Source organism: Argiope bruennichi, chromosome 2 (genome assembly GCF_947563725.1).
Source record: "Argiope bruennichi chromosome 2, qqArgBrue1.1, whole genome shotgun sequence".
Classification (NCBI taxonomy): Eukaryota; Metazoa; Arthropoda; class Arachnida; order Araneae; family Araneidae; genus Argiope; species Argiope bruennichi.
Genome location: NC_079152.1, coordinates 96,214,914 through 96,239,216, shown reverse-complemented (window position 1 = coordinate 96,239,216; position 24,303 = coordinate 96,214,914). Strand labels below are relative to the sequence as shown.

Below are 24,303 nucleotides of genomic sequence, written 5' to 3'. Positions count from 1 at the left end.
AATAAGTTATATAATACAAAAGAAAAAAAAAGATAAAAAAAGATAAAAAAATCTAAAAAAATCAAATCAATCAAAAATATCAAAATCTAGTACTAAGACATTTGATAAATTTTAATTTTTAACTTTATGCAAATTACCACTTTTGCAAAGAGAACGATTATACATTTACAATGTTTAGGAAGCATATATTTTCAAAAAGTTTCATCTCACATCTTTAGATCAACTACAATAAAAAAAAATCTTAAATAAATAAATAACATTGAAAAATTGTTGAATAATTATATGGATAAAATACAAAGATGGTAATAGGTAATAAATAATAACTATTACATTGAAAGATATTTTGAAAAAAAAAATTTTAACAGTTATACAGCATATTGTATTGGATTGTATGCATGTTTGAATTATAAACAATAAAATATTTGAAAGCTATACAAAAACTTATAAAAAATAAGTTGCTTAAATACTAAGCAAAATGCGTTTCGTAATAAAATTTTATTTTCACGCAAACTTCTCTTACTTTTAAAATTTTAATTTAACTTTTTCTTATTAATTCTTATTTCATGAAAATTTAGCAATTTTAAACACATTATATCCGGCAAATTCTTTATCATAAATAAAAATTTTGTTACTCATTTCAGAAAGTTTTTGTTATTTTTTTCTTTATCGAATCTATGATAAAGTAAAATGATTAGCAAAATAAAGTTGTAAAACTTTTAAAAGTGATTGAAATCAATGGAAATAATATAATTTAGATTTCCTTTTAAATAACAATAATTCTGAAAACCAACAAACCCATCCATTATTACTTAAATTAAATATAATTGTAAAAATAATACATAAAAGTCACAATAACAAAAACATATCAATTGCAAATTCTGCAAAAAAAAATTTGAAATACCAATTTTAGAATTCTTTACAACCAAAAAAGTTCTTAAAAATTTATAAAATAATAAAAAAAAACTTACTTCTCCCAAGTTTTGATAGTCCAGTTCCATAGCCAGTTGATCAGCAACATCTTTCCCTCCAACCAACCTCACCACCCAGTCGCTCAAATAATGCCCATCGTCATCATGAGCCGCCACCAGAAAAAAAATCGCAGCTTGTAGAATGAGATAGAAAAATATTTTCAAAGGCCCGTCACCTCCCATTGTTTTAGAGCAGCCTGGTACAGAGCGACCGTTCTGTACAGCGGTTCCCTCGTGAAAAGGTGGTATCAACAAGTTATCAGAATCGGCTGGTGTTGTGTGAGAAGACTGCCATCTGGAGAAGAGCGCTTTCCGATATACGCGTCTATCCCTCTTTTTATCTAAATCCCGGATTTTCTCCCTCAGCCTTGTAATGTCAATGGGTAGGGGAGGAGAAATAAGAATTTTTCATGGCTAATCACCGCCATTTACGGTCACGCTTTTCCTCTTTTTTTTCCCCCCTTTTCCTTTTCTATCGCAAAAATGAATATACAGAACATTCTTTTAAGATTGATTAATAAAAATGAATAAATGAATGGAATAAATTTATGTATTAAATAAGCATAAATAATACACAAATTTAAATTTTAGGTTACATTTCATCAATTTAATTTTACACAGAATATTTATTCAAATATTTTATAACACGATCGATTTGTTCTATAATGTATGGAAATCATGCTGTAAAAGGAGGTTAGTATACCGTTTTGTAAAATCATGTTGTAGTAGGAATGCCAGATAACTAATTGTATTGCATAAACGCGTTGTAGAAGGCATGCCAGAGAGCCAGTATCGTGCTGCAGAAGGAATGTAAAAATGCTTTCTAGTATAATTGTATTGCAGAAGGTTATGCCAGATACAATATTGTATAATTTCTGCTTTAGTAGGGATATCAAAACATCGTATTGCGTAATCGCGCAATAGAAACAATGTAAGGCTGTCATATTGTATTGTATCTAAGAAAGAATGTATCAGAATACCATTTTGCATCAGAATACTAATTATGCTATGGAAGGGATGTAAGATATTCTCTTGAATAATTGTAGAAAGGATATAAAGTATCTTGAATAATTGTGGAAGGGATGAAAGATACCCTCTTGAATAATGTATGGATGGCTGGATGCCACCATTCATAATCGTACTATAAAAGGAATGCAAAAATGCCGTATTATAAGAGGGAGTTCAGAATTGTCAATTGACATAAAGTTCCGAGATGGATGCTGAAAATATTGTTGACATATGAGGCTCATTTTGCTTTGCATGGAGCAGTTAATACCCATAACTGTAGAATATGGGCACATGAGAATCCACATACTTACACTGAGAAGCCCCTGCATTCACCACGGGTTACTGTTTGGTGTGGTTTCACTGCATCCATTATTGTAGGCCCTTTTTTTCTTTGAAAAGCCCTGTAAAAAAGCAGCATGGAAGACATGTTCAGTTAATGGAACAAGTTACTTGGAAATGTTACAGAAGGAAGTGACACCGTCCTTATTGAAACACGATGTCCTTGACACGGTGACATTCATGCAAGTCGGGGAACCTCCTCACATCGACACCGAAGTGTAGGCATTTTTGAGAAGAACTTTTACAAAAGAACGGATAATCAGCCGTCACTTTACACATGAATGGCCCCCACGCTCACCAGATTTAACACCCCTTGATTTTTGGTTATGCGGTTACCTTAAGTCTCGGGTATACCGCCATAGGCCAACTTCGTTAGTGCAGCTAAAGGAAGTCATTCGCCACGAAATCTCATGCATTCATCCGGATATGCTGTATGATTCCTTCTGTATGATATGCTTCCGCTTCCAAACTGTTATTTGTGGTGATGGCGGACACATAGAACAAGTACTGTAGTACTGGTGTGATACGCATGTAAACAATTGCTTGCATGCAAATAAAAGTATTTTTTCCGTAGAATTGTATGTTTTGCTTGTGTTTAGCTCCCTCTATCGAGAAATTTTTGAACTATTTCTTTCTTTCCTTTTTCTTTTTCTTTTTTTTTCTGTATGAAAAAAATCCCCCTTTATGAGCCTAACAGTTTCGCAAACCGCATTAAAATATACTCATTCCTTCAATTTATATGAATTTTTAAAGTATTTACAAATTTATGGGACACTCGGTATATATATATATATATATATATATATATATATATATATATATATATATATATATATATATATATATATATATATATATATATATATATATATATATATATATATATATATATATATATATATATATATATATATATTATTACTTTCAGTATGCATTGAAATTTCGATTATTCCTCAAACTGTCATAGTCTTTATAAATTAGTGATTTCGCTCTTGATTTTTAACGCATGATCTAGTTTACTGCACATATTAAATTTGTGTAAACTAAATGCCCTCATCATAATATGGTGTGGAAATTGTGTGAGAATATTAAAAGCTCTAGTATTGTCTTCGTATTCTGATTTTAGTACAAATTATGAGTGTTCGCATTAAAATTTCATTATGATAGCATTTATAAAGAAGACTTTGTTAGCAAAGTAAACGTGCATTTAAGAATATCTATTCATTGTTTAGGTATAAAAATATAAATAAATCAATATTATACGCAAATGGATTTTTTTTTCGAATCAACAACTAAGATTATTATATGAAGATATGAATACTTGTGTAGCCTTGTTCCTAAAATCCCACTGATAAATGGACTTCTGGTTCCTTACAAAATGCATTCATTATGACATTACCTTAGCATTCTCATTAATGCGAATGAAAAAAAATATTTAAAGCAAATTTATACATTTTATTTATCTATTTATTAATTTTAACACAACAATCATTCGATGAAACATACTTTTTTTATAGTATTATCAATCTTCATGATATCGATTATTAACTAAAAAAAGAAACTGTATCATCAAACTTAAAAGTGGAACTCACTGGAACATCTTTTTATTGAAATTCTATTAGAAAATTATAATGAAATGTGTATTAATAAGAATTAGGCGCATTCAAGATAATTATTTGCACTCAATTTGATCTAAATTCATAAGTGAAAAAAAAAAACTAGCTTTATACAAAGCATCTCATCTAGGTGAACTTACCCATTAAGTGGGCATAAATGGATTTACCCATTAGTTTTGATGCTCATGTACGACATTCTTCAACCCACTATTATAGCCATTCGACTACACAAACAGCTTTCCGCAATATTAACAGGTGGTCGTGTCAGAATGAAAGCTGAGACTAAGGAAAGGGAAGACAGAAGATATATATATATATATATAAATTAGAAAAAAAAAGACTTTTTTTTCCTGTTCTGGGGCAAAATGCCGAAGCGAAATGTTCTAAGAAAAGAGAGTTTTGTCTGCTATAATTTCATTAATTAAAATTCAGAAATTTCTTGGAAAAATACTCTAAAGAAAGTGCAGAATTAATCAAATATAAAGCATGAAAACCAAAGATTCACTGCATCTTTTTAATAATTTCATTTATTTCATGTTGATAGAATTTGGTTGAAGATGGAATTTTGATATCGATTTTTCACTCACTTCCCTATGTACTGGAAATTTGAAATTTCGTAAAGTTGTGTATTATTGAGGAAAATATATTGTTTTAAGATTCTTAGAGTCTAACTATCCGCAAATCATTAATTAAACCAGACTTTAATTCTTTACCAGGGACTGGATCTTTAAATGAGTTTATGAAACAATCAACCACCAAATTTGAAGGAAGAAAAAATTGAAATAAAATAATTTATGTTTCTGTTCTGTTTCTGTTTATTATAGAAATTAAATTTTTTTCCAAAAAATTTTAAAATTGAATTAAAATTTAAAGTTTTTAATTTTGACTCTTAAAAATAACCGCACATGTTATTTTTAGAATCAAAAATGTTTGTTTCAATGAAACAACCCGAGTGTTTCAATGAAAATACACTATTTCAATATTTTCTGAATTTAATTATCTCTTAATTGATTCATTCATCTTAATTTTGGTTCCATATCAATGTCGGCATCATTTGTTAATTTTGTATGATAATTTATTCCGTAATTTCATAAAATTTATAGTTATGAGTTACAAATTAACGATTATAAATGATTTAAATAGAAATATTTTTACTTTTCAGTAGACTAATAAAAATATGTTTATAAGAAAACTATTTTTATTTAATTAACGTTGTCTAAAAATATGTCACTCAGAAACATCAGAAAATGTGGATAAGAAATTTAACATTTTATCTGTAATTTTAAAGAAACAAATTCATATTAATTTCAAATTAGAAAAGCTTTCATTATCTCGAAAACAGCTAAAAAGTTTTATTAAAAATTAAAGGCAAATTTTTGAATCTATTAGCGAAATAATTGTCGTTGGAATTAAAGAATTAGTGTTGAATTAGACAACATGCCTTGAATCAAATGAAAGATTTTAGAATTCCTAAAATAGCTATTTTTTAGTTTTGTGATGTTATTATCTAGCGCAATTAGTTCTATTATTTGGAGCATATTTTCGCAGATAGTTCTTATGGATGCGCAAAGGATAACTTATCAATGCATCCCAGCTTTCGTGACAAATTTGGCGACGAATTAGGCGTCTGAAGATTCTATAATCAACAAGAATTTTAAAGATAGGACATTAGGACCCGAATTGTAGGATTCTTCAAAAATTTTCTGTGCCCTACTTCGGAAAGTATAAAAGACCATAAGATCGAGCTGATGTCAGTAGATTTATTTGAGTGAAGCTTTAGTTAATAGTTGAGCGAGTTCTCTTTCTGAACGCTCCATGGTATTTATTATTACTTTGCTGTTTGATTTCTTCTGTTTTCTGCAAATGCTATTATTGTGTATGATTCGGCTGAATTTTGTTGTATGTGTTCGTGCTTTCGTGTTGAATAAAAAGTCGCCATTTGTTATTAAACATGTTAGACAGCTTCTCTATATACCCACTACACCAAACCAGTTGATTTTGTGGATTTTTGGAAATTATCCGTCATTATCTTTATATTGTATATTTACTTACTTGAAAGATCTTTGATAGTTTAAGTATTTTATTTCTGTATTTCCAAATATCGAATTTTTCTTAGAATAGCTAACAGATGGCCTTGTATGTATCATTTCTCCATATTTGGTATGGCAATATAATTATCAGCCACAATGTATCGTTATTCTTCTTTTATATTTCTCTATAATTGAGTATTTTATATTCAGATAATTTAAACACAACATCGATCTGTATTCATATCAACGAATATTCATATTTATCAATTACTATTGATGGGGAGATATAGAGAATGCTTTTCAAAATCTAGACTTTCGTGATATTTGGCGAAATAATAAGAACATTTCTTGTTTCTTAACTCTTTCAAAGAAAATATTTGTAGGTTTTTTTCCACTACAATTGAAACTTTTACTCCTTTCCATTTGTAATATTTATTGCCACCGGAAATAGAAATAGAATGGTTCTAATAGTACATAGCTCATTAGAAAGTATTGCAGAACTGTGAAATACATACTTTTTTTTAAATGTACAAATATAATACTTTATTTGTTGGCTTTTTCATGGAATATCAAAATCTCGGCAGCACTTAATCTTTCAGCGATTTAATCTTCAGTTAAAAAACAGAGGAAAAGAAAACAATGTTACTTTAGAGGATTTTCTCTCTTTCAGCTATCTTTTCAAAGAAGCTTCAACTCTCCGCGTGTTCTCTGATTTCTCTTTATCGAATGTTACTTCTCTATGAGTATGCGCATTTAGGAAGTAATCTCATTAAATCATATCATAATCTGATATTAAAAGCGATGTATCCTCCATGGAAAGGGAAACTTTATTTTTAAATGTATTTTCAAGGTGGAAATTTTTTTCATGAGATGAAATTTAAAGGGGAATATTAAAAGAGAGTGAAGAAATAATTAATGACACTTAAAAGGTTTATTTAATATGTTATTGTAAATAAATTCAAGTATTTTCTACCTTTCAAAAAGATTTTTTAAATTGTTGAAAAAACCGAAAGTAGGTCCTTAAAAAATTTCTACAATTCCTTTATCGGTTTTCAGAATCCTATTTAAAACCTTGAAGAATCAGCTCTGATTTAGAAAATAAGCTTTTTTAGTATCACACGTTGTTTATGCACTCGAATTAAAATACAGGAAGTTTAAACGGATATAACTTCCTAAAGAGCTTCAGTAAGTACAATCCCATTGAAAAGCATTACAGAACACACACTCATATAATATCATAAATTGACCATTTTCTGGTTGTTGTTTTTTTCTTCTAAATCATACATATGAAGAGAAAATAATGTGATTGCTAAAATCTTGATTCGAAAGTGTCTGATCGAAATTTTTAGAAATGATCATATTTATACAGTTCATGATATAATTCTCCTCATACATTTCGAAAATAAGTGTATCTCTGTAACTCTCTGCATTTGTAAACATAAAGATAATAATTCAAAGAAAGGAACCATCCAGAAGAATGAAATCTGGTACGAAGTCTTAACACTAGAACTGTGGTTCTGTACCAAATCTTATGAGAAATCTAAACACAAGAAATGTGGTTCTGTACCAAATCTTGTGAGAAATTTAAACACCAGAATTGTGGTTCTGTACCAAATCTTATGAGAAATCTAAACACAAGAAATGTGGTTCTGTACCAAATCTTGTGAGAAATTTAAACACCAGAATTGTGGTTCTGTACCAAATCTTGTGAGAAATCTAAACACTAGAACTGTGGTTCTGTACCAAATCTTATGAGAAATCTAAACACAAGAAATGTGGTTCTGTACCAAATCTTGTGAGAAATTTAAACACCAGAATTGTGGTTCTGTACCAAATCTTATGAGAAATCTAAACACAAGAAATGTGGTTCTGTACCAAATCTTGTGAGAAATTTAAACACCAGAATTGTGGTTCTGTACCAAATCTTGTGAGAAATCTAAACACCAGAAATGTGGTTCTGTACCAAATCTTGTGAGAAATCTAAACACCAGAAATGTGGTTCTGTACCAAATCTTGTGAGAAATCTAAACACAAGAAATGTGGTTCTGTACCAAATCTTGTGAGAAATCTAAACACCAGAAATATGGTTCTGTATCAAATTTTGAACGAAATCTGTCAAAGGGAAATGTGTCTATCTGTTTATTTGTGTAGATATTTGGTGATTTGTTGGTCATGCGGACAGGTCTTTGCAATGCCTACAATAATTTATAGGTCTCGTGATTTCCAGTGTAAATAAATTGGTGATATTAGATTTAAATATACTTTTCAATGCATTAAATTTCAATCTCAACTTTTCTGCTGTATTAGGGTTATATTCAAAATGGGAAAACCGAATTTAATATGTAAGTGAATAAATTGAAGAAAATTTTGGGAGACTTTCTTGAAGAAGGAGAACAAATTTGTTTCTGAGATGTTCTATATGCTTGTATAATTTTGTTTCATACATAATAAAATAGTGCGCGTTTGAATATAACCCTAATCATTATATTTATATATAATAAAGAGGAATGTGTGGTGGCACTCTACAGGCTAGGACGTTTGGCCTAGGTCAACCAAACCTGTCACATATATACTTTGGAGGGAGAAATGTGCATCTTGGAGCAATTTTTTTGAAATTTTAATTATAACTTTGATTAGTTAAAAATTAAGTGAAATTTTATATTATTATTAAGTGGAATTTTATTGTTATTATTAAATATTTTTTAAATTAAGTAATAATTATTTCTTAATAATAATTTCTAGTAAATATAATAATAAATGTTAGCGATTGATTATTATTAGACTAAATAAATTAATAGGTAAGAACTTAATTTAAGCTAAGCAAAAATAAACATTACATTATGTAGAAATTTCAGTTACATCTAAGAGTCCAGTGTCCAAGCAGAAATGTCCTTTGTCCAGTGTCCAAGCAGAAATGTCCTTTAAGCTGATGTAAAGTCTGAAATCAATACTCCCGTTCTGATTTAATAAGTGACAACAACCTTCATGAGATGAAGTTCAACATGTAACTGATAATCCATAAATTATAACAAAAGTTTTAATTCGAAATAATTATTACTTTAAATACATAAAATCATATTAAATGCCTCATATTAAATAAAATATGAGGTATTTAATATGATTTTATGTAATATGATTAATATGATTTTATTCTGAGATTTATATTAAATAAAATATTCCATAATAATAACAAAGTCTTTTTTTTTTTAATCTCAGAAGCTTTGAAAATAAAATATAAGTTAGGGGAGTATATTTAAGGGAAATTTTAATGCTTAACTTTAAGAATTCTTAAGAGAATGAAGCAGTTGTGATATCTCGACATACATTGTGATACGACATACATCGACATACATATCGTTGATTGATATATCTCGACATACATTTATTTTTAATTTATCGGTTTCAGCAATAATCAATATTCTTTTAAATAAAATCAACATTCTTTTTTAACGATTTTTTTTAAAATTTTGTTATATTATTAACACACCAATAATCATATTGCTAGAACACGCATTTCTAGTCGCGTTACGTTTGTAAGTCCTGGTATCAATACAACACGTATGCATTAACTTCGGATATTGGGACGAATATCAGAATACACCATTTGCGCACTCAAAAAATAATTGGAATATTTATTTATTTAAAATTAGGAATATAATTTACTTATTATTAATTAGAAACTCCACTAAAAATAGAAATGTATAAAAATTTCTCTAATTTCAAATCAGTAAAATTAACTTTTTGTCATTAAAACAAAACAACACTCTCCCCCCCCCCCAAAAAAAAAAAATAATGGAAGAAAATAAAGCTGGGAAAGAGGAGAAGAAACCATAAAAAGGCAAAGAAAGAAAAGAAGAGGGAGGGACGAAATGACTCAATGCCACTAAGCGTCTTCGTTTATCCACTACATACCAGTCATCGGGAACCTAGGAAAGTATAAACATCGACCACATTATTTGCAATTAAATTAGGTGTGTCATGAAGTCCTACTCGCTCAACATTTTTAGAAACACTTTGAATTTGGGTCTTCTCATCTTCAGTACCAATTATAAATTTCCGAAGATAGTATCTACGCAGTAAAAGTAGAAAAAAAAAATCGAATGCAGTTTTTTACATTAAAGTGTCAATTGAGTATTTATTTATAATTTGGTGAAAGGAAAATAAACAATTAATAACCTACAAAATATTTCATATTGGTAGTTTTTGTAAACATCCCTGATATTTTTTTTATCAATTTTATAATATTTTCACATTTACTATTTTCATCACTTTTAGTCCCTAATTAATGCTAAGCTAAAGATCTAAACCAATTAATTGGATGAATTGCTTACATTGTAGCCCTGTACAAGAGTACTACTCATAAAAAATGTAAGAGTCGTTTTAAAATTAAATTCAAGTTGTATTTATAACATTATAATTGTTATTCTGTAGATCCTGTATATCGATTGACTGTCTTAGAAATTAGCTATCTTGCCAAACCTTTACTACTGCAATAAAAAAAAAAACTATTGCACCAATCTAAAAAATATTGTGTAACTAATAAAATTTATCGCTTTTACATGGCGAAAACGGAGTAACATTGACATTCTGCAGCCAACCCTAAATGGACAATCCAAAGAAGTGACACTAATTGGTAAAGTCTGGATGTTTTCGTTATCTGTCCTTAAAAGCAGCATACAGTAAATTCACTCAACCACTGTAGTTTTTGACTCTCGCGACATATTGACATTTTTTATTGGATTTTTGAAGATAACCAGCTTTTAAGAACTACTTGTGTACATACTTTTAGTTTTATTTCTATTTAGAATACTGTTACTCTCAGTTTTTATACATTTTTCTTTTCGATGAGTGAACGACACGTTTTCAATATTGTGTTTTCTTCACACCTTAAGAATTTAATATGTATGTGTGCGTGTCTGTGTGTGTGTGTGTGTGTGTGTGTGTGTGTGTAATTCAACATAAAAATTAGGAAGCAATAATAAAAAAAGGTATTATAAAGATTTTAATTTTAAGGCTTATCATCAGGTTGTTTTAGATGGGTTTTTTTTATACTTTGGAAATTCTTATTTCATTTTTTTTTCTTCTTTAAAAATTTCATTTCATTCATTTTCATTAAAATACGCAAGTAAGAAACTTCAAGGCATAGAGTCTATTTTTAATAAGATTCATTTCGTATAATAACTATTACTGTTATATAAATTTTGAAGAATTAAGATTTTTATGAAAACTTAATTAATGTGACGTAAAAGCCACGTGGAAAAATCTGTGTTATACAAAAGGGAACAAATAATATTGTTTCAGTAAAAAGGATAATTTCTTCAAAATTATTCATAGTGAACATATGTTTTAGTTATACGATAGCTAGTCCTTATTAGAGCCAATTGAGCGACACTTAAATGTTGCACTTTTTATTGTTTACTCAACTGTACTTGCCTGAATTAATTAATTTCTTTTCTCTCGAACTTTAGATTAAAAATTTTTCTCGGTTAGTATTTTTTTTTTCATATAGGAGAAACTTGATCTGTAATAACGAATGATGAATTACATTTAATCGTCGTAACATCTGTATTTCTGTGATTCTAAAGTATTATTTTCTCAAAATGTGTATAATTAAATTATTCAAATCACAAATTATTTCAAGAATTACAAGGACTATTATGTCGAGGATACGGAACATACCTATTCCATAAAAATGAATTACCATCTTTCTTTTTTTCTCCTCACTGTTAAAAATAAGCATTCTTAAATTTTCCTGGTAATTTAATAATTAGAAATGATATTTGTGAGAAAAGCATTTGTAAAAAAAAGTTAAGCATTTTGAAAAAGTTATACATATTTTTCATTTTCTGTCCAGTATGACATTTTCTTGCATTTAATTCTGAAAAATGTATCTAGATCTGATTTTTTGAAGCTTACTTTCTTTAATATGTAATGCTAGCATTCTTCCTACAAATTATAACCATATTAGGGAACATTTACATTAATTATAGAACTACATAACCACATAAAATCCTTTCTTTCCCTAAAAAGGAAACATTTATCATTTGGAATCTTGATGATGCCTTTCTTAGTTATTGGAGAAGCATTATAAACAGAGTCAATTGATAAGAAACATTGCAGGTGACTTTAAATTATTTTTGTTAGTGGAAACGGACAAAGAGAGAAACTAATCATAAGATCATGAAGTCCTTCACTGGACACATTCAAAGAAGATCTGCGTCGTTAGTTGCGCACTGTCATGTAAGATGGCGCCCCTCATAAGAACAGTCCACAGCAGACACGAAGGGTAAATGGTATGATAGTGAAATTATCCCTAGAGCTTTCATATTGCAACGTCTGTGGAAAAGGGAAGTCGATTAACCTTAACATATTTATAATCGAGGGGCTGCAGTCAAATAAATTAAATGTAAGGGGCTGCATTTCACAGAACCCTCCCCCCCTAATTCCCATTGAATAAATATTTCGAAATGCTACCACGGTTAAAGAGAACGAACAGTAGCATTTCTTTTTATCAACTCAGCAAAAGGCGAACACGAAAAAGAATATTTGATGTTTACTTAATTACTTCTACACTTACGTCGCTTGTAAAATAATTATTGTTACAATGTTTTGGATTAATTCTAGAATTATTTAATTCGAACTTCTTTCTCTAGTCTTTTGAATTTGACAAAATGTTAAAGTATCGTCTACAATTCGCATTTAATTTATTTTGTTTGGTTTCGAAGTAAAGACTAATAACTGTAAATTTGTCTTTGTTTCTGAATTTTTTTCTTCGTTAGTCAAATGCCGCCGTAATTTGCAGCTTCAATGATCACGAATAAATAGCTTTTGTATACCTTTAATTCTCACCAGAATTTAACTGCTATACAGTCGTCAACAACTACAAAGTAAAGCACCTCTGTAACTTTGTTGCTTTTTATTGCATCTGCACAAAATTTTTGTCGATTAAAATGGTTTAAAGGAACAAGTTTTTTTAGATAAACAAACTGATACTCAATTAATTAATTAGGATTTCGAAATATTTCTACATCTGTAGAAATCGAGATTTTTTAATAATTCGGTCCAGCGATCCTATTTATGTATGTTTATTCCAAAATTCGCAGAAGTTCTTGAGATTTATTTCATTTTATTTGATGAAAATTCCACCCCAAAGAGCCAGTCCTTAAGGGACCATATATTAAGTAAATCTCAGTTTGTTAAAAGAAAAATGAGACTTTTTCTCATTTTTATTCGCAGGAATTTTGGGAGAATAAACAATACGATTCAGATTTATCCTTAGTATCAATATAAAGTTTTGTTTTTATTTAAATAATGAAGCATCCCCATTGTTTATAAATCAATTAATTATTCAGCCTTTTTAATTGATTCCTCCCTAAGAAATTAATAGCCATCATAGTTTTTTTTAATGGAAATGGTTGTTAATCTGATGAGGGATTTATAAACGTTCATACAGCAAGTCTATAAAAATAAAAACATTACAAATTTGGTTTTTACATAATAATATTTTAACTATTTTAATGATCTAAGCAAATTTATCAGATAGCACCATATTGATTAAATTTTAAATTAAAGAAGAGAATAATTTAAAATTCTATGGAAATTATTTTAAGGATATTTAGAAAATATCCTAATCAAAGAAATTTATGAATAAGTGCTCAACACTGTCACCGAATATATAAATAATAGGTGTTAATTAATTTCCTTAGTTTAGCATTAATTAATTTACTGAATTGGTCTTCTTTGGCGCAAAATCTCTTAGGTTTTTATTTCATTTACTTGCAAACGATAACTGATGGTATAGATAAAAAATTGATTACACATTCATTCAGTAAATTGAAAATCCTGCAGTGAGAGTTTATATCATTTGAATGGAAAAAAAACATTTATTTTTTAAATAAAGCAAAATTCATGTTAAATTAAAATCGTCTGATCTAAATTAATTAAATATTTGGCAAACTAAGGTATTATTAAGGCCGTTGAAGCTCTTGTTCATGAAGAATAGATCTATAAATAAAAATTAATTTAATATACGGTCTCTCAAAACTTTATTTACGATTTTACGATTTCATAAATGTTTCAAAAACTATTTGGGAAATTGTCACAATTTTTTAGATTCCAACATTTTAGAGAGTCAGGCTTTGCTCCCATGCAAAAGTTTTACTGTATCATAATTCACTGTATCAATGTTGCCAAATTCATCTTTAAAAATTAAATTCATAAAAAACTAAATTAATTTTATTTGTGCGTTTATTTCGAAACTTAATGAAATACGAGAAATTTTTTTTAGTTAATGAAATTTTTTTTGAGAAATATGCTATAGTTTCCAAGATAACGTCGAAATCTCAGAGGACTCATGTAACATTTTAAGCGCCATTTTTCAAAATCCTGTATAACTCTCGAAATTACTATCAGAATTCCATAACATTTCATTGAGAGGTTAATTCCATCCTGACAAATAGATTCAGCATAAAGAATGACAGCTGTAATGGGAAAATATCAAGGCACTTATTAATTAAATATGTTAATTAACTTGGTTAATTATTTATTGACTGGAACAAACATGTTAACTCGAGTCATTTCCATTGACATTTTCTGAAGATACAATAATATATAATTATAGAATCTTCAGAAAATAAGTAATTAAAATTTTACAGAGGTATTTCATCTTTTTCTCTGTTGTGGACGAATGTATAATGTATTCATTCAAAAACATGAGTTCTCACGTGCTAAAATTGACGCTTTATATATGTATATATATATATATATATATATATATATATATATAATTTTAAATTTAATCCTGGTTAATTTCCTAATTTGTAACTTAATTTGTGCATATTAATTTCATTCTAAAATTTTCTCTTATTTCCTGATTTCATTCCACTTTTTCTATTTAATTAATTCAACTGAAGCTTTGTAAAAAGGCTTAGGTCAGTGGCTCCCACACTCCGAGTGAAGGAATAAAAAATTGTAAAGCCTAGCAAGTTCTTTTAGATATCTCTATAATTCCTCTACCGAAATTGACACGTGTAGAGAAATCCCTATTAGAATCTCACAATATATAAACACCGGGAAAAATTATTTCTCCAATTTTTAGTTTTTCCTCATTTTCGCTTTTGTATCGTTCTGTCTTGTTAGGCTCATCGCTTCTGCTTGTACATAATTCATGCCACCCGGGATGGGATATAAATGAAGTTAAAAATTCAAAGTGTCTTCTCTGTCTTCGGCCACGAAACTGCCTTCAAAAAATTATGTTTGCATATATATATATATATATATATATATATATATATATATATATATATATATATATATATATATATATATATATATATATGTGTGTGTGTGTGTGTGTGTGTGTGTGTGTATAAAATCTAAAATTATTTCCATTTCTACAGATCATTTCATTTCTAAGGTTTAAACAGATAATCGGAAACAAATGTACAGTGAAGTTCTTCATAGAGATAGATCTGTTGTAAGATAAACACTATGCCACATGAGAATAATTTATTTACGAATAAAAAAACATTGACAGGAAGTTTTCAAGCATCCTCCATAAAGCCTGATATCATTTCATATCCTCAGCTCCTTAAAATAGTCATAGCTTCCGTAATGAAGTCTCATCCCTTAATATAAGAAAAGGGTATTTAGAATCAAAAGGTCAAAGGAAAAGGTATGTTTAAATATTATACTTCTCTAGATTTATGATTAAAATATCCTTTATATATATATATATATATATATATATATATATATATATATATATATATATATATATATATATATATATAAATTAGCTGTTGCTTTTTTGCATTTGGTCATAACTTATTTAATAAGACCAAATTCAAATTATTCACTATGATGTCCTATTTTCTTTGCAGTTCTCACCGTATTATTATTTCAATTATCATTGACTAAAGTTGAGGACAATCCAGTAGGATTCTAAAAGCTCCAGACTTTCTCTGGAGACAACTAAAGAAAATGAAATCTTTAACCAGCAATTTATGCACTCCATTGATAGTCCAGAAAATTAAGGTATGGCTAAGTTGAAGATTCAAATGAAAAAGATTGAATATCATCCTTTTAGCAAGCATTACTCATAAACTTGTAGACCAAAGTAGGATTTAACAACACATTTCTTGCTGTGGTTGGACTGATTGTTAGGCGTATCGTATAAAAGATAGCAAAAACATGAATAAATTTTTTACGGAAGCATCTCGGAAAAACAATCTATTCTCATCTGCTCTTGGAGTCAAATTTCTACTTTATGTGCTACCTATGACTTACAAGATCGCTTTGAATACTGTTGCCATTTCTATTTGGTATTAATCCTTGATTTGTTAATTTCTCTTGATATGCTATGGTAAGTGGAATTCCTTTGAAAACATTTCAAAAAGCCAACCTACCCTCGTATATTGGAGCGAAGTTATATTTCTACGCCATGTGCTACCTAAGTATTCCAAGATCTCTTTGAGGTCAAGATGTCATAGTTCCCTTTTATTTAGAATCCTTATTCCTTATGAACTTTTCTTGATGTAGTAGTAGAAGAAATGGAATTACGATCAAAAACAGGAAAAATATCTCATAAGTTTCAAGCAATTTTTTTAAGATTCTCTAAACTTGTATGCCTTAGAAATGGTGAATTTTATTGAAAATTTCTGATACGAATAATTGTTGATTCAAAATGAATTTCATGATTCATTACGTGTATGTATGAAATCGTATATGATCATAATCCTAGTTCTTGCTTCAACAAGGGAAACTATTATCTTGTTTAATATTTTCTTTAAGGATGGATATTAATTCTTTTTTTCTCAAAAAGTTCCCGAGAACCAAGTTGAAAAAAGAATTTCCCGGGAAAGAACTAAAATATCTTCTAATTTTTTTCTCTTATATATTGCTTAATAATTTTAATAACTATATTTTAAGTTATTTTATTCCTTATATTGTTTTAAATATATTTTCTTTTAATTGCAAAAATTAAAACTTTCCTTTATATAAGAAATAATCATTTCTGCATATCTTCCTGATTCTATTACTAACAATTGGTAAAAAAGTAAGAGTGGAACAAAGAAGAAACACAAATGGTGAAAGGTATATGCATTGATTTCATATTAAAGATATCTGCTTTGCTCCAGTTTGAAAAGAACTTCTATTTCTAAGAAACAATTGTCCCTCGATTAAAGTTTTTTAATTACTTTGAAATAAATTCTCATTTACGGTATTATCCTATGTGCAAGAGAAAAAAGTTTAAAGAAATGTCCTTTTTTTTAATTACAATCGTAGAAAACACAATTTCAAAGTCTAGTTTTCTATTTTAAGCGCAACCAGATGTCTTCATTTTTTAATTTGTTTCATGAATTTCATTACACTTTAATTTAATTCCTTGGCTTGAACTCGAGAAGCATGTGTACAATTATGTCCTTGATGTTAACTTTAATCTGTCTCACAAACAAGGGTTTCGAAATATTTCTCAGAAGAAATATTTAAATTTTAACGATGTGAAAATGTATTTAATAAAAATTGCTTTATTCAATGTAAATCTGAGCTCCAAATTTATCTCAAGGATATTTGTACTAATGAAGAAAGCATGAATTTAATTATCCCGTTTTTCGAACACTATTTTGATTTATTTCGTACGAATAAAGCCAGTTTTTATTTTATTAATAGTAGAATAAACTGCATTTTCCCCACCTTATTATATATTTTCATAAACATAATACAAAATATCTAAAATATTACATAATTTAATTGTTTTACTTTAAAATATTTTGCTATTTTAAATTTCATTCAAAATATAAAATTTCGAAAAAATATCCTGAACAATTTCAAATGATGATTTTTTGGCAATTTTCTAGTCGGAGAATTTTGGTAGTCCAAGAGAAGGATCTTCGGTTCAAAGACGATTCCATGAAAACTTTCTTCTTATAGGAAAACTTAGAGTTTGTTATAATCTTTCTTTGTCAAACGTGCAAGCGTCAAATTCGTGGATTTTCTGTCATATGATATATCACCATACAGACTTTAAATTCTCCTAAAGCAATGCAATAAACATTAATACAATGGAGGTTTTGTAAAATTATCTTCTTTTGAAAAAAATCGTTAATTCAAATAACTCAAGAGTTTGGTGGGAGTTTGGAAAAATTGTTGGTTCAACATTTTTTTTTTTTTTGCCTTAATATGCAAGTTAGAAGTCAAATACATAATGTTTCCAAATTTGATGGTTGATCAAAATAAAAATAACAGTATCATAACTTAAATTTTATGATTGTTGAGCGACAGTATCCAATAGTTATAGACAACATTGAGCTACAGATTTAAAAGGTATTCTTAGTTACATTTGTTGTATAATAATGATGTCAAAAAGTTTACTATTTCAGATACCTGCTATTTAATTGTTTTTGGCCATAGCACAAATAATATTTATCTTTATTTTTTAAAAAAAACATCCTTTTTTTAAATGCTGGTTATATTTAGGTAGATTCATTTGGTTAATTTATTTACTATTCAAATAAAAAAAATTAATAAAACTTTCAGGATTTCAGAATTTTTGACAAAACAGTTCGATATAAAAGTCTAATGTGAAATGCAAATTAAATGTTTAAATATTTTAACCTAAATATCAAAAATATGAAAAATAATTCAATTAATCATTATATCTCATGCATTAATAATGCATTATATTTCATATCCACAATCCAAATTTGTTTTTTATTACGAGAAACTACATTTAATAAAAATGCCATTTACAGATTTTTATTCTCTTTCTGATACAATTTATTTGAGTCATACTTTAAATCTGACTAACAAGCATAGAAGTATTCCTTCTAAACTAATAATAGCATTGAAATAAATAAAAAATATTTAAACGTAAATGCTATTTAAGAAGAAAATTTCGAAATTCTTTTCACTTTCAAAATGCTCTATTCCTCTTTAAACACAGAAAGAGAAAAAATTTGCCTGTCAAGCTCAATTTTATCGCTATTATACGAGAGGTCGAAGAAGAGGTAAAAATATTTTGTTTTTTATGAATCCAAAGTGATTTTCAATTGGAGAGAATAGGATTATCTGAAACTTCGGAGGAAGTGCAATTTGAATATGTCAGCTTCAATACAGGCGTCACTATCTGTCACAAAATAGTCTTAAAAACTGTTTTGGGATATGTTATTCATAGAATCAAAATTCGTGAAATTGTTCGTGCAATTTTTATAGATTGCCTATTTAATCTCTACTCTATTGGTGAGATTAAATAGGCTTTTTTCTTCCTCTTTTGTATTGATTCTAATGCAAGAAAATTACCATATTGATACTTATTGAAACTATTCTCATCTTGATACTTTTTAAAATCAGCTCTTAAAATAAAAAAATAACATTATTGATATATACTTTAGAGGAAAATAATGTATGTTTCGGTATGATTTTTTTAAAGATTTTATTACTTAAAAATTTATTATTTAAGAAAAACTTACACATTTATTTATTAATGACTCTCTGATTATTTAATTTATTGTCTTACTCATTATTATTTATTATTTTAAATTTTATTGCTTATTTATGATTACTTATTAAAAATTAAGCAATTTGAATCTTTTCCCGCTTATATTTTGCAAACCATATACTACAAAAAAATTGATTCATACATTATTTTAAAATTCAAAAACTGTCAATTTAACGACAATTATTTACTTGAAGTGAAAAATGTGTCTAAATTATGAAAAAGTTATAAAATATTTTTTTTTGCTTAACTTTAATAATAGTTTTCATGCCATGCAATTAACATCGTTTTCAGAGCTTCATCAAACTCTTAGATACTGGATTTTCTGCCACTGTTGAAAGTTAAGGAAAAGAAGATTCTGTTTGTTATCCATGTACCTGATATATGAAAGGAAAGTGCAGTTACAGAACCTTAAAAGAAAACGTGAAGATTGATGACATATAAGCGAACACTTAAGTTTGTAATTAAGTAACGGAGTCAAATCCCATTATGCTGTGACGTAATGGGACATGACTCTTTTTGGAAAGTTCATATGTAGAGAATAAAAGGGAAAAGTGAAAAGTTATTAAACTCATCCATCTTTAACGCATATCACAACTTAATTATTAAAAATACATTGTTGGGAGAATAGTGAACAGTTAGTCATGCATATAAGATTGGATAAGATACATATAAGATCAATAATGAGATGAAATTCAACCATTATTCCCGGCAAAATAACAACATCAAAGATGACGAACAACTTCATGAATGAAGAAATAAAAACTTCTCGGTACTCTTTTTATGCGCTTCGTATAATAATTCTTCGTTAACAACACAGAAAATTATTGAAGAATAAGATACAAATACCGAAATTTTAATTATTATGAATGGCGAATCATATTTTTATTCTAGATTCTCAAGTTTAATACCTTGACTTGTTGGATCATGCTTTCTTTTTCATTTTTGCTCAGAAAAGTCTGCTTTTCTTCATTGTTTTTCTATTTTACCAAAATTTAGAAGCTTGAAAAATGTTATTTTTAAGTTTTATCCTTTTTCATTAACACAATAAAATTTAAAAGAAAGCTACTTATAAGTACAATATATTATCTTTTATCTAGAAACATTATAAACAAATAATATGTGGTTATAAAAGTCCCTAGAATGAAAATATTAATCAATTCTAATTCATATTTTTTCCCTCTCGAATCGATTTGAATTTGGCGAATTGCAACCTGGTAGCTTGTTAGACATGATTGATATTCGCCAAATTTTTAAGTTCGCCAAATCGTTAAGTTACTAGCTTTCATTTTTTTAAATATGAATTCACTTACGAACATTTATAATTTTCAATCTTAATTCCACTCGCTTGATGTTTTAGAGTTTGGAATTCCTCCGCGTTTGTGTGTTGTTTATGAAAAACAAAAATTTTAGAAATGCATTATCAAATAATCGTTTCATTTAAGAAAGAAATTATAAGAAACTTCATTATAAGAAATTTCATGTGGTAATGAAATTGAGAAAATTTGATTAAAGAGCTCTGTGATAATTATAATTGTTAGGGGGATCAGGCATTAGTTGAAATAGAGATAAACTGTAACATGCATTTTTCAGAGTTTTGAATTATGATCTTCGCTAATCTAATTCTTTAAATAATGCACTTTCCTGTCATCATAGTCAGCACTTATCCAGAACCAGGAGTGAGAAATTGTGAACACGTGCTCGTTTCAATTAATTAATAGAGAATAAAATATATTATAAATTTTAATTTAAGATAAATTAACTAATCCTTTTAAAAAATGTTAATATTCTTATTTATTTATTTTGCTTAGTATTTAAAAAAAAGTTATAATTTTTTTAATCCCAGTTTTTTAGAAGTCTTCAAAAATGTCCGAAACTATGCAACGGATTACACTGCAGAAAAATCTCGAGACAATTTATACCATATTACATCCCGCGATGATAATTGCGCTTGATTCGTGTTATCGGACTCTGCTGTAACTATTAACATGCAATCTCAAAGATGAAATCTTTCCTTAAAGATTAACCTTCTGAAAGTGAAAAACAGATGTTCGATTTAAAGAAAAATCTCCCATACTAACTGATATACTGGAAAAAGAAGCAATGGAAAAAGAAAAAAAAAATTTAAAAAAACAAGACGAGAAAAGAAAGGATAAAGGAAAGAGAAAGGTTTTATGAAAAATCTAAAAGGTAAACAAAATGAGAAAAGGACGAGGAAGAAGATGTTGAGATCACATAGAGCTTTTGAAAAAACAATACTGATTTTGTTTACCTTCAAGAGATCCGTATAGAAACTCTGACGATATATTATATTTCTACAATGAAAAAAAAAGAACTTCTACTAAATAAAAAATACTTTTCATTTTAAAAATGATTAAACTCACATGGACTGGGGTTCAATACCTAGAATTTAATAAGATGATTGGATCGATGGAAATAAAGAAACAATGACATTTTTTTGCAAATATTATGTACAAATTGATTGAAAGTTTCTAGAAGGTGCACTTTTTCTTCTTTTGATTTTTATATATAATCTTTGGTTTTTTTTATTTAAAAAAGCGTTGAGTACTGTATGATTCTAAGGACCATTGTTGTAATAATATAATTTTATCTTAAAATAGAAAGAACTAATCTTCTTCAGTGTCCGGCTGTTCGCCAGAAGTAATGATAATGTTCAATTTCAATTGAATGTTTATGCATAATTCTATAATCTTGTTTCACTTAATTTAGCAATTTCAAATTTTAAATTATGATAGAGATTCAATCTTATTTTTATCAACCTTACACTTATTTCATTCATTGTCTATACGAATCTTCTTAATGAAATCAAGTAAACGTTAAATAATATAAACAGCATCAACTTTCGTGTTATTCATGTAAAATATGTACATTTCCTTCTTACATTAAGATAACATGTTTCACTGATATATCATTTTACTTTTATTTGTATATTAATTGGATGAAACTGTACATAAAAGCAATTAAAATTATCAATTGCAATTTGTAATTACAAAGAGAAGTTAAATTCCTTAGGGTATCACCAAAGAATCTTTTTAAAAAAGCAAAAACATCATTCAATGGCATTCAAAAGCAGAAGAACAAATTCGCAAACAAATATTTGTACAGCAAATTAAAATGGTTTCAATACACTGCAGCAATAGGAATAATTGTTATAAATTATGTCAAAAATATTTTTAAACAGTTAAACATCAGGGGAAAAGCTGAAAGACAAAGATTGATAAATTGAATATTTTTTTTTAAATTTTAAGGACGAAGTAAGAATTATATTTAAGAAATAATGTGGGGTTATTAAGGGTTTAGTAAAAAGTCCCAATTATTGTAGCAGTTATTTATTTACAGGTTATCTTACACTCTCACAATCTACATACAAGAATTTAGAATAGTTTTAAGATATATATATATATATATATATATATATATATAAGAACATGGATCAAAGCACGTAGCATATGCCATCGTCTGATCTGAACTGAGTCAAAGCACCATAGTAAAAAATCCGAATTATTGTAACAGTTATTTATTTACAGGTTACCTTACACTCTCACAATCTACATACAAGAATTTAGAATAGTTTTAAGATATATATATATATATATATATATATATAAGAACATGGATCAAAGCACGTAGCATATGCCATCGTCTGATCTGAACTGAGTCAAAGCACCATAGTAAAAAATCCGAATTATTGTAACAGTTATTTATTTACAGGTTACCTTACACTCTCACAATCTACATACAAGAATTTAGAATAGTTTTAAGATATATATATATATATATATAAGAACATGGATCAAAGCACGTAGCATATGCCATCGTCTGATCTGAACTGAGTCAAAGCACCATAGTAAAAAATCCGAATTATTGTAACAGTTATTTATTTACAGGTTACCTTACACTCTCACAATCTACATACAAGAATTTAGAATAGTTTTAAGATATATATATATATATATATAAGAACATGGATCAAAGCACGTAGCATATGCCATCGTCTGATCTGAACTGAGTCAAAGCACCATAGTAAAAAATCCGAATTATTGTAACAGTTATTTATTTACAGGTTACCTTACACTCTCACAATCTACATACAAGAATTTAGAATAGTTTTAAGATATATATATATATATATATAAGAACATGGATCAAAGCACGTAGCATATGCCATCGTCTGATCTGAACTGAGTCAAAGCACCATAGTAAAAAATCCGAATTATTGTAACAGTTATTTATTTACAGGTTACCTTACACTCTCACAATCTACATACAAGAATTTAGAATAGTTTTAAGATATATATATATATATATATAAGAACATGGATCAAAGCACGTAGCATATGCCATCGTCTGATCTGAACTGAGTCAAAGCACCATAGTAAAAAATCCGAATTATTGTAACAGTTATTTATTTACAGGTTACCTTACACTCTCACAATCTACATACAAGAATTTAGAATAGTTTTAAGATATATATATATATATATATAAGAACATGGATCAAAGCACGTAGCATATGCCATCGTCTGATCTGAACTGAGTCAAAGCACCATAGTAAAAAATCCGAATTATTGTAACAGTTATTTATTTACAGGTTACCTTACACTCTCACAATCTACATACAAGAATTTAGAATAGTTTTAAGATATATATATATATATATATAAGAACATGGATCAAAGCACGTAGCATATGCCATCGTCTGATCTGAACTGAGTCAAAGCACCATAGTAAAAAATCCGAATTATTGTAACAGTTATTTATTTACAGGTTACCTTACACTCTCACAATCTACATACAAGAATTTAGAATAGTTTTAAGATATATAT

The 24,303-nt window shown here is 27.9% G+C and overlaps 1 protein-coding gene across 1 annotated transcript in view; it reads right to left on the bottom strand.

Annotated features, from left to right (window-relative positions):
- Positions 1–1,248, bottom strand: part of LOC129956177 (neuroendocrine convertase 1-like) — a 105,282-nt gene extending 104,034 nt beyond the window's left edge. Inside the window, exon 1 of the mRNA XM_056068280.1 lies at positions 969–1,248. Within this exon, the coding sequence (XP_055924255.1) occupies positions 969–1,151 (183 nt within the window). The 5' untranslated portion in view covers positions 1,152–1,248. The remainder of the gene's footprint in view (positions 1–968) is intronic.
- Between the last annotated feature and the right edge of the window lie 23,055 nt (positions 1,249–24,303).